Source organism: Equus przewalskii, chromosome 10, assembly GCF_037783145.1.
Source record: "Equus przewalskii isolate Varuska chromosome 10, EquPr2, whole genome shotgun sequence".
NCBI classification, from domain to species: domain Eukaryota; kingdom Metazoa; phylum Chordata; class Mammalia; order Perissodactyla; family Equidae; genus Equus; species Equus przewalskii.
The window spans coordinates 20,940,749-20,956,977 of NC_091840.1; the positions used below are offsets into that span (position 1 = coordinate 20,940,749).

The 16,229-nt window shown below is 53.9% G+C and overlaps 1 protein-coding gene across 4 annotated transcripts in view; it reads left to right on the forward strand.

Annotated features, from left to right (window-relative positions):
• Nucleotides 1-311: 311 nt before the first annotated feature.
• ACLY (ATP citrate lyase) overlaps nt 312-16,229 on the forward strand; it is a 40,520-nt gene continuing 24,602 nt past the window's right edge. For 2 of the 4 annotated variants that reach the window (XM_008519230.2, XM_070561960.1), the window contains exons 1-12: nt 332-452; nt 1,398-1,464; nt 4,878-5,059; nt 6,237-6,359; nt 8,357-8,419; nt 8,899-9,089; nt 9,499-9,578; nt 10,691-10,821; nt 11,627-11,745; nt 12,596-12,732; nt 13,488-13,549; nt 15,202-15,319. In XM_008519230.2, the coding sequence (XP_008517452.2) occupies nt 4,901-5,059; nt 6,237-6,359; nt 8,357-8,419; nt 8,899-9,089; nt 9,499-9,578; nt 10,691-10,821; nt 11,627-11,745; nt 12,596-12,732; nt 13,488-13,549; nt 15,202-15,319 (1,183 nt within the window). In that variant the 5' untranslated portion in view covers nt 332-452; nt 1,398-1,464; nt 4,878-4,900. Of the gene's footprint in view, nt 453-1,397; nt 1,465-4,877; nt 5,060-6,236; nt 6,360-8,356; nt 8,420-8,898; nt 9,090-9,498; nt 9,579-10,690; nt 10,822-11,626; nt 11,746-12,595; nt 12,733-13,487; nt 13,550-15,201; nt 15,320-16,229 lie in introns of all 4 variants that reach the window. The other 2 variants (XM_008519228.2, XM_008519231.2) reach the window with 1 other exon arrangement.

Consider the following 16,229-nt stretch of genomic DNA (forward strand, 5'->3'; position numbering starts at 1 on the left):
CACGCAGCCCCTAAAACATCAGACCACTGTCCCCAGCCTCGTACGTTCTCCACCCGCGGTAGCCCGGCCCATCTCCCCATCAGAGGCCCCGCCCCCAACCTCGCCCCGGCCTTGGGGACTGGGGAGAGGAGGTGCCCGCCCGCCATCAGGGATGGACGCGCCAGCTGGACTACAAGTCCCAGCAGCCCCTGGGCCACGCCCCTAAAGGCGGGGCCATACCGAGTAGCGAATTGAGAGGAGCCCTGGCGCTCAGGCTAGGGAACGCGTGTGACCAATCGCGGGGCGGCTCGCGCTGTGTGCCGATGGGGGCGGGGAGAAGCCCCCCTTCTCCCACTTCAGAGCCCAGACAAAAGCGGGATCCCGGGCTGCTTCGCGAGGTTGGAGCGCTCCGGGTAGTGGGCCGTGAGTCAGGGCCTGTGGAGGGAGCGCGGCGCACGGACTTTCGCGGAGGGGTGAGTGGGGGGCGGCTGCTTTCGCGGGAGGGCCCCCACCTGCCCCAGGAGCTTCCTGCTTCCCCCCCGCCCCGAACCCGGAACCACCTCTCCCGACGCGGGCTTAGTGCTCACGCCCCCCTCCCTGCACCTACTTGGAAGTTTTGGGGGTCTTTGCTTTAGATTAGCCTTCGCCCGGGACCTCGGCCGGTGGCCGCGTGTCGACTCTCCCCCCCACCCCCCTTTCTCACATTCCAGTTCCTGGGAGTTTGCATAGGGCTTGCCACCGTGTCTTGCTTCTCCTCTCTCCGCTGAATTGTATTTGCCCCATCCTGGCGCTCCTCACCCCCACCTGAGGGCGGTCATCGCGCCACTTCTTGCCTCATCCGGGTCCCCCACCGGATGCGGGGGCCGGGAAGTAGCGAGAGCGGTGGCCACACGCCCCACTCTGGCCTCTCCCCACCCGGGCTCAAGCCCTTCCTCTTAGTTCTGTGGGGAGTCGACTGAGGCCCGCGGAAGTGGAGGGAGCGAGCCCGGCGGGCCACGCGGGCAGGGCTGCCCCAGGGTGCCCGGGGCCTGGCCTCGCCGCGAAGACCTGGCCGTGGAACGGCCGCGCTGGAAGGACCCTGCTCGCTCTGGAGATGGCCTCCAAGCGACAGATGACCGGGGTGCCCGTCTCCCTCCTCATCCCTGACGCCGAGCTTGGCTAAGGCAAGGTCCTCAAGGAGCGTGAGGATGCTGCCGCCGCCCTCCTGTCGGGCCTGGCAGAGGGCCAGTCCCAGCGCCTGCTGGCCTCTCCAACCTTGGCAGATACTGTGTAGTACCAAGGTGTTCTGCCATTAGGTGGTCCCCGGCAGTCTGCCTGGGAAGAGGATTTTGGAGAGGATGGTGGGTAGCCGTGCATAGCACCGTGTGGTCACACAGCCCACTCCTCTCTCCGCCCTTTATCTTTGCTCTCTGTTTCAGGCAGCTGAGTTCCTTGGATTTCTGAAATGGGTGAGGGACAGCTGGTAGACCCCAGCTGCCGAGAGGGGTAATTATCACCTCTTAGAGAGCTTTTTAAGCAACTTGGGGGACGGTGATGGGAAGACCCCTCAGACACCGGGCAACTGGTGTCTCCACCCTCACTCTGACACCATGCTCGCTGCAGTAGGGGACACTCACAGAATTCTGCCCCTCTCCTCTACTCCAGGGAATGCCTGTTCTCTCGAAAACCCCCGTCCTACAGATACAACCTTAAAATGAGTGCTTTTTGTGCTTCCCAGAGAGAGAGACCCTAAGAAACATCCCCAGTGATTCCTCTCCACTGGCTGTGTCCCAGGGGTGTGTTCCTGGGAAACAGGCTCCTTTTATTCAGCTTTGGGCTGCTTCTGCCCTTGGTGGCTGCTGTGGATGAACTCAGTCCTGGGTCACTTATCCTGTCTGCAAAAAAGACCCAGTTTAGCTCATCAGGTCCCTCCCTTGGAGTGTGTATGTGTGTATTTTCAGGTTCTTTGGCATGATTTCCCCCAAATGGTTTACACGTTTAGCTGATACTAGGTAACAGTTCCTGGGGCCCCAAAGTGGACCCCCGGAGTCTTAGCTGTGCCCTGAAAACATCTGTCACCAGTTTGACAGTACATTTAGTTCCTAAGACTTTAGTGGGGTGCTCCCCAAACCCGGATTGGTATACACTTTAAGTCCTATTGTCACTAGAGCAAATACTCTTTTCTTTGTTTTTTTTTGAGGAAGATTAGCCCTGAGCTAACATCTGCTGCCAATCCTCCCCCCCCCCTTTTTTTTTGCTGTGGAAAACTGGCCTTGAGCTAACATCCGTGCCCATCTTCCTCTACTTTATATGTGGGACGCCTACCACAGCATGGCTTGACAAGCAGTGCATAGATCCTCACCCAGGATCTGAACTGGTGATCCCCGGGCCACTGAAGCGGAGTGTGCAAACTTAATTGCTGTGCCACCTGGCTCACCCCTAGAGCAAATATTCTCAACTGGTGGTTTGGGCCATCACTTCAGAGTCATAGATCAGCACCTTGAAGTGAAAGGCACTGTCAGGTATGTGCACATTTTTCTGGGCTTTTTTTCAGATGCTCAAAAGAGTCTGACACCTCAAATAGGTCAAGAGCTACTGCCCTAAGAGACTTCAAGATCCTGCTGAACAATTAAACTTCCGATTTTTCTCCACCAAGTCCACTCCTTGAGTTCAGGAGCCTTCTTACCCCACGTTGGTGAATGTGCAGAGCCGAAATTCTTTTCCAACTTTTATTCTGTCATATAAGGGCCTCCTCATCTAAGCCAAAGTACTCTAGTGGCAAATCTGTTGTTTTGGTAAACTGGCAAATCTTTTCTATCCTGTATCATCCCCCTCTTGTGTCTTTTCTCCCACCCTTCTCCCGAGGACCTTATGGAGATGAGCTCTTGGATCTAAGGTTTCATCTGGGGCTCAAGAAAATTGTGATTTTCCAGCTGCAGAAGATCCCTTTTGTCACCCTTGTCCTTTCCAAAGTTGGGTCTTTGACTGTTTTGGGGGGTGCCAGTTTTGGGGGTTTGTTGTTCTGGGAGTGTCTGTTAGACTTCTCTGCTGGAGAGGCTTATCTGAGGGGCTTCCTGCCTCCTGGAGTGTGTCATCACTTGTGCCTGCTGTGTCTAAACTGCTGAGGGTGGTCAGAAGCTGCCCCCTCCTTTCTCTGCTTGATCCACCCTGGGCTGCATTCTCTTTTGGGGGTGGGGTGGGGGGAGGTATACCCATCTGATTTCAAGACCAGTTTTTCTGGTCTGAGTCAAGAAGGTTGGGAAATGGAGCTGAAGTGAGTGGGGGGTGGAGGACTTTGGGGGCACAGGCACTGGTGGAGGTATCTCCTTTGGAAACTCATGTGCAGAAGCAGCTGGAAGTCATCCCAGGGGAAAGCCAGAAAAGGGAACATCTGTGAGCCCCTTCCCAGCTACCTTACTTTGAGCCAGACGCCAGACTGAATGTGCCCTTTGTGCCCAGCTGAAGGCTAGCTGGGAGGCTGAGGGAGCTGGCCAAGCCAGCATTACAACCTGAGTCCCAGCCTAGCCAACTGAGAGGGAGGTGCAGAGTGGCATCTGGAATGTTGGCCTTTCCTGAGCTGGGGATGGACACCAACTTTCCTGCATGTGTAAACTAGCCAGCTCCCTAATTCCACCCTCCTTTATTTGCACTTGACTTTTCTCCCCCAGCAAATTGAACAACTTCACTTGTTTGTGGGAGAGACAGGACTGACTTTTCCTGATCTGGCCAAGCTCTTGGCATGAATTGCTGGGCTTCCTTTCCCTTCCCCTCCCTCATTCCTCTCCCCAACTGTCCTGTCACTACCTGTGGGAGAAGGGTGTGTCAGGACAAAGCAATGGGAAGGGAAGATGAAGAAATTGTCATCATAGACTCTTTTGTGAGCTGAAGAGAGGACATGGCCTATTTCTTGGAGAAATGGTCTTTTCTCTTGGGTTGAGGTGTGCAGTTTTCTGGGGACTAGGAATAAGAAGGTTTGGATTCAAGTCTTGGGTCCCCTGCTTAGGCTTCGTGGGCAAGTTGTTTTAACCCCTCCGAGCTTTTATTTCTCATCTGAGAAATAGGGTTCTGAATCTCAGTGTACCTCCCAGGGCTCCCACAAGATGAATTTCTGTATACATGTGACTGAGGATGGTTTCTGCCTCCTCCCCCAGCCCTGGCTCACTTAAAGTGACCGGTACAGAGTCGTCCCCAGAGAGGCCTCTGTTTTGCTCTGAATTAGCAGCCAAGTGACTCAGTGGGGAGGGTGGGATGTACTGAAGGTCACAGTTGCCCAGCCTTGTGTCTACTCTGAAGTCAGGGCCGGATGGCTAGTGTCTATGGAGAAATGAGCTCTGAGATGACTCTTCCCCTTTGCTCCTGGGGGCTCGATTCTGCCTAAGGCTGAGTAGATTGCTGGCCTGGCCTCCAACTGGTGGTGTGTGTAAACATGTGAAATGGGTGAGTCTGGGTGGGGGGGATGAAACCTGTCGAGGGGAGTAATGCTGGCATTGCACAGTTCTGGCTGTGCTCCCCATCAGTAAGAGGCAAAGGATGTGTTTCAGTGTCTGTGTGCCTGCCTTGGGTGGGACAACACTCAGGTTTGGGTCACACCACTGGGATTCTTGGTCCCCATCCAGCTACCTTTTGCTCCAGGACAAATGTGGTTATGGGTGAACTGGTTTGCCTAGAGGCAGCTGAGGCGAAGAGTCCCAGGGGAAACACCACCTTTGTTTTTCTCCATCTTCCCTCACCCATCATTTCCTGATCCTCCTTCTTTGCTATCAAGAGTGCTGTTTGAGATCTCCCTTCTATCTCTCCTGCTGAGGCAGCTGTTTTTCTCCCTCTTGAGAAGGGCTAAGATCTGTTTTCCTGTCTAGGGGCAGCTGGGCGTGGGTCTCTATTGCCCTGCCTCTTCTGACCAGCTCCTCTTACCCCGACAGGTAGAGCAGGTCCCTCTGCAGCCATGTCGGCCAAGGCGATCTCAGAGCAGACGGGCAAAGAACTCCTTTACAAGTATATTTGCACCACCTCAGCCATCCAGAACCGCTTCAAGTATGCCCGGGTCACCCCTGACACAGACTGGGCCCACCTGCTGCAGGACCACCCCTGGCTGCTCAGCCAGGTGAGCCTTCCCACCTCCTGGGCCCTTCTTCCAGGCCTGGAGTCTGAGGAAGAGAAAGGGTCAGTTTGTTGGAGATGTCCGAGTGGGTCACGTGGTAGCAGACTCCCTGCATCAGTGCGCAGTGCATGAGCTGGGCAGAGTTCTGTGTCCAGCTCTGGGCTCCGCATTTTGAGGCGCTCTGGCATGATTTACAGAGCACCAGCATGGAACTAGACAAACTGGAGTCCACATTGCAGCTCTGTCTATTAACCATGTGACCTGCGGCAAGCCTTTCACCTCTGAGTTTTGGATTCCCCAGATGTCAGATGTTCATAACACTCACCCTGTGGGCCATAGAGATTAGTGAATGTCTGGAAAGCATTTAGTATGCTGCCTGGCACTTGGTAGGTGCTCAATAAAAAGTAGGTATGTACCCCCTCCCCCTTTCAAAGTAGAGCATATCAGGAATGGGCCATGAGGAAGTGTGATGTTGTACTTTGTGTAGAATGGCTAATGGCCCTGAGGGGGCCAGCCTGGAGCAGAGGCTCCTCTCTTCAGATCCCTGCAGGGCCATTGTTGGGAAGGCTTGGGAAGCTTAGACATCTTTGGCAGGTCCCAGAGAGCAGGACTAGGACCAATGGTGGGGGTTTCAGAGATGCAAATTTCCCCCCACTATGAGGCAACCCAACCACAAACGAAGCTGCCTCCAGAGATAGTGAATTTCCTGGCCCTGGAGGTGTATGATCAGTGCTAGGGGCTGCTTAGGATTTTAGATGGTTTTCAGACATGGATGGGGTTAACCAGATGACCTCTAAGGTCCTTTGTCACCCCAACGCTCTGTCTCTCTGTTCTTCCTTTTGGAACTCGGGCGCTGTCCATGTTCTGAGGAGTTTATGGTTTAATGGAGCTAAGATCCCATGTAGGGATTGTGGGGGATCACTTATTCATTTAGCAGGTATTTGGTGAGCACCTGCTTTGTGCCAGGTCCATCCTGGGCACAGATGGCTCTAGATTTCTGCTTGTCAGAAGATGTAGGCTGGGATAGGTGAAGAAGCTTCTGGGAGCCAGGTGGGGTTGGCTTTGCGAATAGAGTGGATGGGAAGCCACCCAGGCTGTCCTGTGCTTTGGGTCCCCAGACTATCACCTCTTACTCTACCCTCTCTTTCCTCATTCTGAATACAACCTCCTCTCGTTCCAGAGCTTGGTGGTCAAGCCAGACCAGCTGATCAAACGGCGTGGAAAGCTGGGCCTAGTTGGGGTCAACCTTACTCTGGATGGGGTCAAGTCCTGGCTGAAGCCACGGCTGGGACAGGAGGCCACCGTGAGTCTGGGTATAGGGTTGGGGTGGACGTGTTATGGTAACAGAAGCAAACATGGTCGCCTCCAGTTCAGCTGCCCTGTGGATCACCCCCGCAACCGATCAAATTGCAGCCTGGGAAAGGTGGGAGTGCTGAGAGCTGACTGAGGCAGCAGGGCCGGTCCTGGCGCTCATTGCCAGCTCTCCCTGTCAGGAAATGGCAAGATGTGCTGCAAAAGGAACACCAACACAGTTTGAGAGCCAGGTGGAAATGGTCTGTTTCTTTAATGACTGTCATGGAGGTGGGACTCTGAGGCCCATTCTGGGAACGCCTTTCTTGCCAGTTTCCGCAGAGTGTATGGTAGCTTGTCCTGACATGCACACCTAAGATGGTGGGTAAAAAAAGTTGAAGAAGGGAGATGCAGAATCGTTTAGGCAGAGATGTTATTGAGCCAAGAACCTAGGATGAGACTGTTAATAATGCTGAAGAGTAAATCCAGTTCCTGGCTTCTCCTGGCCCGGTGATTAATGTCAGCTCTGTAGATGAGAGAGCTGAAGTGAAGTATGGCTTAGGAAGGCTATGAGATGCTCAGAAATAAAGTTGCCTTTCCTTTTCTTCTCACTCCCAGAGGGAGTTGGAGACTGAAGGGGAGGGAACGGGCTGCCGCTTGGCTTACACTGGGGAGGATGTGCCATCCACACTGTTCTTTGTCCCATCCTGGGTGACCGGGGACCAGGGGAGAGGTGTTCTCTTCCTTGGCTGCCCCAGAAGTAGGATGAAGGTGGCGGTGGAGCTGTCTTTATCTCTTACTGAACTTCCTCAAATCAGCTCTTTATGTGAGTTCCCCAGTTTCTGGCTGTCGTGGGTGAAGAGGGATCCTTGAAGTTGTACACGGGCCGAGGGGCAGAGGGGTCTTGACCTTCATGCTACCGGGCCTTTGGGCAGAGGCAGCAGGGTTGGGGGCTGAGCAGTATCCCCAGGGAGGTCATCACGCTCCCTCTTCCTCAGCTGGCTGTTGGGAGGGGGATGTCGGGGACATCTGAGCTGGCAGCAGTGTCCGCCCTGGCAGGAGTGGCTCATTACCTCTGATGGATCACTGTCTGGTCCCTGACTCAGCAATGACACACGGGCGGGTGGGGCCTTCAGGGCATGCTGGGATGAGGGCTCTTTGGCCTTGGCTGCCACCAGGGATCCAATCAAACTGATTAGCTCTGCAGGCCTGTTGTCCTCAGTCAGGAAAGTCTGCGTGGAAAAGTTTTCCCTGTCCAGCTCCCCCCTGCCCCCAATTCCCCATGCCTGGACTCATGTCCTTGGGCTGGGTCTCCTTGCCTGAGCTGTGGGATAGATAGCCTTGATTTGTCTGAGCTTTTTATTTATTTATTTTAATTTAACATTTTATTTTTTTCTGAGGAAGATTGGCTCTGAACTAACATCTATTGCCAATCGTCCTCTTTTTTCCCTGAGGAAGATTGTCACTGAGCTTATATCTGTGCCAGTCTTCCTCTGTTTTATGTGGGATGCCACCACAGCGTGGCTTGATGAGTGGTGCCATGTCCGCCCCCAGGATCCGAACCTGTGAACCCCAGGCTGCCCAAGCGGAGTGTGTGAACTGAACCGCTACACCACAGGGCCAGCCCGTCTGAGCTTTTTAGTCTGTGCGACGACATCAGGGGGATGACTCCTGATCTTTGCTTTTGGGGTTAGGGCAGTGTTGCAGCTCATTTGTCATCCTCCAGAGGAGGCAGAATAAGAATGTGCAAGATCGGTACGTGTCGAAGTGTGGCTGGCAGAAGGGCAAGCAGATGGAAGAGGGGCTCTCCTGAGGACTTCTTTGGCTTAGGGGTCTGTGACCCCATTGCCCTGGTTTCTGGAGAAATCTCTTTGCTGAGTGTTGTGGTAGTGCTTGGGTCGCACCTCTGATGGGACACTGAGGTAGAGGGAGCACAGGGCCATCCCTCCTTCTGCCCTGGGTGGTGAGAAACACTGCCCATCTGAGCTTTCTCTCTCTTGATCTCCATAGGTTGGCAAGGCCAGAGGCTTCCTCAAGAACTTTCTGATCGAACCCTTTGTCCCCCACAGTCAGGTACGTGTGAGGTGGCTCCAAGCTGGGTTTTCTTCCTCCTGGATCTTTGTGTTTGTCGACCCCAAAATGATGAGAGGAGAAATTAGGTTGCTGGAGCAAAGTCAAGGGACCAAAGTTTCTGAAGTTGTGCTGAGGATCTGAGGATGCTACGGAGCAGGGAGTCCAGAGATGAAGGAGAGGGCTTAGTTTGCAGCAGGGAGGAATCAGGGCTGGTAACAGAGGGGACTTCCCAGTGCTGGGATGAGAAAGGCTTGAAGGCAGGACCCCATCCCCCAGATCAGGTCGTGCTGGCTCAATCTGGACTGTCCCCCAGCGAGGCAGTGGCCTCTCTTCTCCTGTTGTTCCCGAGGGAAAGCTGGTGAACAGGTCATCCCTCGTGAATGTTCTCTACTGGGTTTTAGAAATGAGACCGCAGGAGTTGGGCCATTCATCCCCAGTTCAGTCCCCCTCACCCGTGTGGTGCTCTCTTCCCCTGTAAGGCGGAGGAGTTCTACGTTTGCATCTATGCTACCCGAGAAGGGGACTACGTCCTGTTCCACCATGAGGGGGGTGTGGATGTGGGTGATGTGGATGCCAAAGCCCAGAAACTGCTCGTCGGCGTGGATGAGAAGCTGAGTCCTGAGGACATCAAGAAGCACCTGCTGGTTCACGCCCCTGAAGACAAGAAAGAGTTGAGTGAGAGGGCTGGTAGGGAGGTGGCAGCAGGGGGACAGGGAAGGCCAGCAGCCTCTGGGCACAGCAGGGAAAGCAGAGGGTGGGAGGTGGGAGCAGGCAGTAGGCACAGCCCCTCCCTGTCCCAAGGAGGGGAGCTGGGGACAGGGGAGAGGCTCCCTCCAACTGAAATATGCTGTCAGCATCCCTCACCTCCTTGCCCCTATCTGTCTGGCACCTCCTTGTCTGGCCCTGTGCCTGACAGCTCTTTCTGCCTCAGTGGCTGAAGAGCCATGTCCAGGGAGCAGGGTTTGCAGAAGAAAATGAGGGGTTGGCAGGTGTTGGGAAGTGGAGCTGTCAGTGGCAGTGTGATTGCTGCTCAGCCCGCTTCCCTGATAGACTGACTGTCCTTCTCTCCCCCCCTTTAGAATTCTAGCAAGTTTTATCTCTGGCCTCTTCAATTTCTATGAGGATCTGTACTTCACCTACCTCGAGATCAACCCCCTTGGTAACTGGCTTTGCTGGGGTGGGCTGGGGCAAGGGCCAGTTATAATGGGGCCCCTGTGCTTATAGTAACCCTGGCCTTGACTTTCGGAGGACCAGACGCCCACTTGTAGAGGGCAGTACTGACAGGCGTGTGTGCAGAGTCCTCTCCAGGCTCCTTGAGTGCAGGCTCCTGGTTCTGCGTTCTCAGAAGACAGTGATTATTCCTCTCTTTAACCAACTCCAGCTCCTGTTTTTGGTCTTCATTGGTTCTGTGATGGGGAGTTCCTGGTTTTGATCTGATTTTGCGCTCTGTGGCCGTTCCTGCCAGTGGGTCAGCCTGTTCTACCAGGAGCAGGCCTGCCTCTGCACTGGTCTGACCCTTCAGGCCCTTCTTTCCCCTCTCTGTCCTCGGAGGCCCCCGTGCAGTTCCCCCTCTGGGAGTTGGTCAATCATTGACAACCAAGGCTGAGAGGACCTTGGTCCAAGCCTTGTGTGCTGTGAAGGAGGCAGATGGCGTGAGCTGGTTCTGGCCGGGGCTTCTCAGGGCAAAGTCCTCATTCTAGATTCCAGCTGGGGCTAATGGGCCAGATGGTTCTGTGCTAACTTAATTAGCTAAATGGCCCTGGGGGAAGCGGAAGATGGATTCCAGTGAGGTGGCAGTAAATGAACCCTGCTGGCTGGGGGCCCAGTGCACCCATGGCTTCCTACTACCCTCGACAATGAGGCTTCCCCTAGCCAGACCCCAGGAAACCCAGATGTACATACCTAGTGGGGGTCTTCAAAATACTTTTTTTTTAACGGCAGGGCCCTGGCTGGGTAAATGGTTAGATATTTAAGGCATGGAGTGTAGCCTTTTATAAAAATGTTTAAAAATTGCTATGGCAACTAAGACAAACTTTACTATCACATTACCTTAGGTCAAGGAGGGGAAGCTGGTCTTAACAGGATTTGTTTTCCCTTTAATGGGGGAAGGCTCTGTCTCTATAACGGCCCTTCTGGTTTCTTGACAAGCTAGGGAATTGTTAGGCCTGTGTGGGACCCCGTGGGAGCGGTGTGTGAGGAAGTCTGGGGGTTTGGATGTTGGTGGTCACTTCTGCCTGTGGGTCGGTGTCTGATTGCCTCTGCTTTTCTCAGTCGTGACCAAAGATGGCGTCTATGTCCTTGACTTGGCGGCCAAGGTGGATGCCACTGCCGACTACATCTGCAAAGTGAAGTGGGGCGATATAGAGTTCCCTCCGCCCTTCGGGAGGGAGGCTTACCCAGAGGTAAGGCTGGTTTGGGGAGAAGATGGAGACTGATGGGGGCCGGGGGAGGGTGACTAATCTCAGATAAGCATCTGGCCCCCCCTTGCGGGCAGTATATTTGGCAGGGAAAGGAAGGCCAAGAACCATTTAATTTTCTTAAAACCCCAAAGGGGATGGGGTGGGAGTCAGCCAAGCCTCTGAATCCTGGCCAGAAATCCTTTTAGACTTCTCTCTCAATCAGCCTCCCTGGGCTCTTAACTTGATTTCTTGCTTCTCAGTAATTCCAAGTGGCCCCCCCAAATCCTGTTGGGAAGGTAGTTCTCTCAGCTGCTTGCTGAGAATTTTAATTGCTCTTTCCCACCCTGTCCTCTGAGAGGTCCTCACAGCAGGATCAAACCCGGGTGATGTAACCCAGGCCAAGAGAAGAGGCTGGGCTGGGCCAGGAGACAGGGTGGGGTCTGGGGAGGGGGAAGGGGCATGTGATGAACTAGGCAGGCAGATGCTAGGACTGGGGGCCCTGATAGAAGCAGAGTGATATTGCAAGGACCAGGACTTGGGCAGAGAGCCAAAGACTTGAAGTCAGAGAAAGGAGTTGCGAAGTTTGTCCCCAAGCGGTGACTGTGGCTGTGGGTGGTTTTGGTACTTGAAGACACCGTCATGTTCCGGGCACATAGGGCCCTGCAGAGCCCCTTCTCCCTGACCTTATTAAGGTAATTGATGACCTCTTCGTGCATCTCCAGGGAAAGGGGAGGAGAGGGTCTTGGGATCTGGAACCTGGTGAAGGGGGTGTCCCCAGGGCACCCACCTGTTGCTGTGTGGTCCCTAGGAAGCCTACATTGCAGACTTGGATGCCAAAAGTGGGGCAAGCTTGAAGCTGACCTTGCTGAACCCCAAGGGGAGGATCTGGACCATGGTGGCTGGAGGTGGTGCCTCTGTCGTGTACAGGTGACTGAGGGGGCTGCTGAAGGAGTGCTAGCCAGGTCCACACGTACGTGACCTGGGTCAGGTTGCTTCATTTCTGGAGGTCTCTAGTTTCCCACCTTGGTGCAGAGCAGGAACTTGTGGGGCATCCCAGGGGGGTTTGAGGGGCGCTGGTGAGGGCCTGCACCTTCTTATTTACTTCAAGATGAAGTTATTGTTACTAGTTTTAGATCTTATAATTAGTCACGTGTTCTCCATGCAAAGGTACAGCAAAAACAGAAAATGAGACAAAGTGAATGTTGCCTGGCCGTTCCCCATCCCTCCCCGACCAGGGCACCACGGTGGCTGCGTTGCCGTGTCCTTCCAGGAGTTTGAGTGCCTGGATAAGTCTTCATACTTCCACACTTCATAGAAATACTGGGATCATATTCTGCACCCTCTGTAGTAGTTGGGGGTTTTTCACCTGAGGCACAGTCAGCGTCTGCTGGCTTCTGGCATGTTCCCCCGTGGTTGGCTGGGCTCTTTTCTCGGCTGCAGCAGTTTTCCTTCCCTATTGGGCAGCCTGGCAGCAACTCCTGGAATGTGTGTTTTTTCCTTTGTGTCGGGAGGTGCTCCTTGTGCATTTTCCCTACCATTGGTGCTCCAAGGCCTCCCCTGGCCCAGGGCAGGCAGAGTGCACTGCCCGGGAGAGTCTGATGCAGCACAGTTAACCTTCAAGGGTGATGCATGTGGGGCTGGAGGGTGGGAGGTGAGAGGTCAGTTCCACAGCCTGACTTCAGGGCTTCGGGGTTGTCTGCGTGTCCTCCCAGGCACCAGGCTGCCACCCTCTGCGGCTTGAGTAGAGCCAGCACTGACTTCCGTGTCTCCCCGGCAGTGATACCATCTGCGATCTAGGAGGTGTCAATGAGCTGGCCAACTACGGGGAGTACTCAGGTGCCCCCAGCGAACAGCAGACCTACGACTATGCCAAGACGATCCTCTCTCTCATGACCCGCGAGAAGCACCCAGATGGTGAGACGCACACATGCTCCTTCCCCAGGACAGCCCAGCGTCCTGCAGTGGGAAGAAGTTTGGGCTAGGAGGCACTGAGGTTGTGGTCCTGGTCCTTTGCAATCTAGGCTAGTCATTTAACTTCTAGACCTCAGTTTGCCTGGCTGCACAATGGTGATGTGTATGTGACACCCTATGAGCAGGTGCAAGGGAGGCAGTGGCAGCATGGTCTTACTCTGACTGCTGTAAGCTTCGTTCTTCGTGACCCACTTAGACATTTGTTACCTAGGCTGTGCGAGTCCAGCCACCCTTTACTCCCTGTCCAGTATTTGCGGGCTACACATACCAGTTCCCCTTCCCTTAAGCTGGATAGAGATTCCCACCAGGGGTATCCAGAAACCAGGCTGGGTTGCCAGTAGGAATGATGTAGAGAGTCTGTGGGTTTGAATTAACCACCTGCTCGGTGGTGTAGGTCATGGAGAGTTGAGCTGATAAGGCTGGCAGACCTCTGGAGAGACTAGCCTTCTCCCCCTCGCCTCTGCACTGATACCTCCTAACAGCTGGGGGACCCTCGCTCAGAGGAAAGAGAACTCTCCTGGTTGATTTCTGGCAGGATGCTCAAGTCTACCTTCCTAACCCTTTTTTTTTTTAAAGATTTTATTTTTTTTCCTTTTTCTCCCCAAAGCCCCCTGGTACATAGTTGTATATTCTTTATTGTGCGTCCTTCTAGTTGTGGCACTAACCCTTTTTTGACTTCTGTCTTATTCCAAACCCAGGCAAGATCCTCATCATTGGAGGCAGCATCGCAAACTTCACCAATGTGGCTGCCACATTCAAGGTAACCAGCAGCAGGGGACAGTGCAGTTTCTGGGGAGTGTGGTTTCAGGGGAAGCGGGGGAAGGAGGTTCCCACAAGCAAGGTTTCAGACAGAAGCAAGTTCCCGTGCATTACCCAGTCCGGGTAGGGGCTCTTGCCCTAAGGTCCCTTGGTGGAGATTCAGAAGACACGGGGGCCGATCTAGATCAGAAGCTGTGTGTCTCTGGGCAAGTAGCTGACACTTGCTGGGCCATCAGTCTCCCATCTGAAGTGTGAGGACAAGGGGAATTTCTGCCTTCCTCCTTTTCAGGACCAAGTCTTGAAGAATTGGCTCAGTTGACCCTCCTTTTTAACACTCTGTTGTGAGACTCTCTGGGTTCTTTACAGCTTCTAGACTGTGTGTCTCCATCAGCAGCTCCTTCTCCAAAAGGTCAGAGTGAGGACAGTGTTTTGATGATCTGGGGCTCCTGCTCATCCAGCCGGGGGCCGGTGTGCTTGGGTCCCTCTGCACAGGTCAGGGATCAAGAAGGATGATAGAGCTGACATGTCTCAAAAGGCAGCCACCTCAGGAGGCCGTTTATTATTCCACACTGTCAGATGCTCATTGAAGCTATTAAGAAGAATGTGCTCCATCTGGTCGTTCCATATAACTTTTGAGAATAATGAATAAATAAATGTCAACCTTGGAAGGCTAAGCTCTCCAGAAGTGGGGGACCAGGCCTCATCAGTCCTGCTTAAAACACGGTGTCCCTAATTCGACCTGATTCAACAGACAAATCTGAGTCAGGTCAACCTCAACATTTGTTTTAATTTCTGAGCAATCCTGTACTAAAGGCAGCACTGGTGATAAGGCCTCCTAGGGCTGGAGCAGGAACTGGGTATCAAGCTCTGGGTGAAATGCCTTGCCTGATGCACGCTGGATTCCTGACCCAGTAAACTAGCCCTCTGTCTGGAGAGGCAGAACTGACGCACACCTGTACATTCTCCTGCGGTTCCAAAGTTGATCCCATTACAAGGGCTAGTCCCCTAAACTGCTTGAAGGAGCTTTTGTAGGACTTTGACATTTAGGTAGCCCATGTCCTGATACGTCTGAAAACTCTTGCATAGGAGCCTGGCATAGATTTTTCCCCCTAAATTGCAAGAACAGATGATAAGAATGACTGTAGATGGGACAAGAGAGAGACCAGAGTCCCACCCACGTTGGAGGCCCAGCACCTCCCCATGGAGGCGTGTCACTCCCCAGGACTCCAAATTCTCACCTCAGCAACCTTACAAATGATGACATGTCCTAGCCTTTGGGTTGCTAGTTCACAGTTCAGTCCACACATGTAAAATTTGTGACTGCCAGGGCCTGCCACGCCTCAGGAGGAGCAGTCCCTGGTACTTTTGTCAGGGATATAATTAATTGATTTATGGTGGCCTTATTTTTAACTTTTTTTGTGAGGAACATTGCCCTTGAGCTAACATCTGTGCCAGTCTTCCTCTATTTTGTATATGAGATGCCGCCACAGCATGGCTTGATGAGCTGTGCTAGGTCCATGCCTGGGATCCAAACCTACGAACCCTGGGCCACCAAAGTGGAGCACGTGAACTTAACGACTACGCAACTGGGCCAGCCCAAAGGGCTGCTTTACTTTTAGTCACGTGTCTGTTGCCCCTTTCTGTCCCTTTCAGGGCATCGTGAGAGCGATTCGAGATTACCAGGGCCCCCTGAAGGAGCACGAGGTCACGATCTTTGTCCGAAGAGGTGGCCCCAACTATCAAGAGGGCTTACGGGTGATGGGAGAAGTTGGTAAGATGGGGGACTTTTCCCTCCCACCCTGTGTCTTGGTGGCCTGCCTCCTTGGGATTCCTGAAGGAGCCCGTCTTTGGGCACACCTGTGCTCCCATGCTGCCCTTTCTGCATGTCCAGCTTGCTTCTACTTCCATTTTCTGCCCTCCTCTGACACAGAGCACCTGTCCTAAACTTCAGAATAGGCAGGAACACATTTTCATTCAGTTATTTTCTTAACAAATATTTGTGGCACACCTGCCCTGTGCTGGGCTCCGTGCTACATAAGCACTGGGGTTACGCACAGCAGACAGACAGCAAGCCCTCGTGCAGGTGAGAACATTGGCTGTTCTGTAGTGCTAAGTGCCATGAAGGACAAAGAGCAGGGTAAATAGCATGTGTGGGAGGGGACGGGGCAGTTTTAAATGGAGTAATCAGAGAGTGGTTGACCAAAAAGGTGACATTTGAGCAAAGACCTGGGGGAGAGGAGGGAGCAGGGCAGGGGTGGCTGTGTGCAGAGGAGAGTGCAAGTTCCAGGGCCCTGAGGTGGGAGCTGCCTGCACGCAGGACCAGTGGGGAGGACCTGGGACTGGGGCCAAGGGAGCAAGGGGCAGGGTGTTGGGAGACAGAGGCAGAGAGGCAGTGGGAGCAGACATGTGGGGCAAGTACAGGTCCCAGGAGCACTTGGCTGTGACCCTGGGCTGGCAGCTGCTGGATGACTTTAAGCAGGGGAGGTACACACTTTGACTTAGGTTTGAAAGGGTTATTTTGGCTCCAGGGTGGAGAAGAGACCCAAGGGCAGCCAGGGTAGAAGCAGGCAGACCACTTAGGTGGCTGTGACAGCAGTCCAGGACAGCATGGTGGCCTGGACTGAGGGTAGAGGTGGAGGGAGACAGAGGTAAGGGGTCAGGCCCAACCTCTGGTGGCCTGG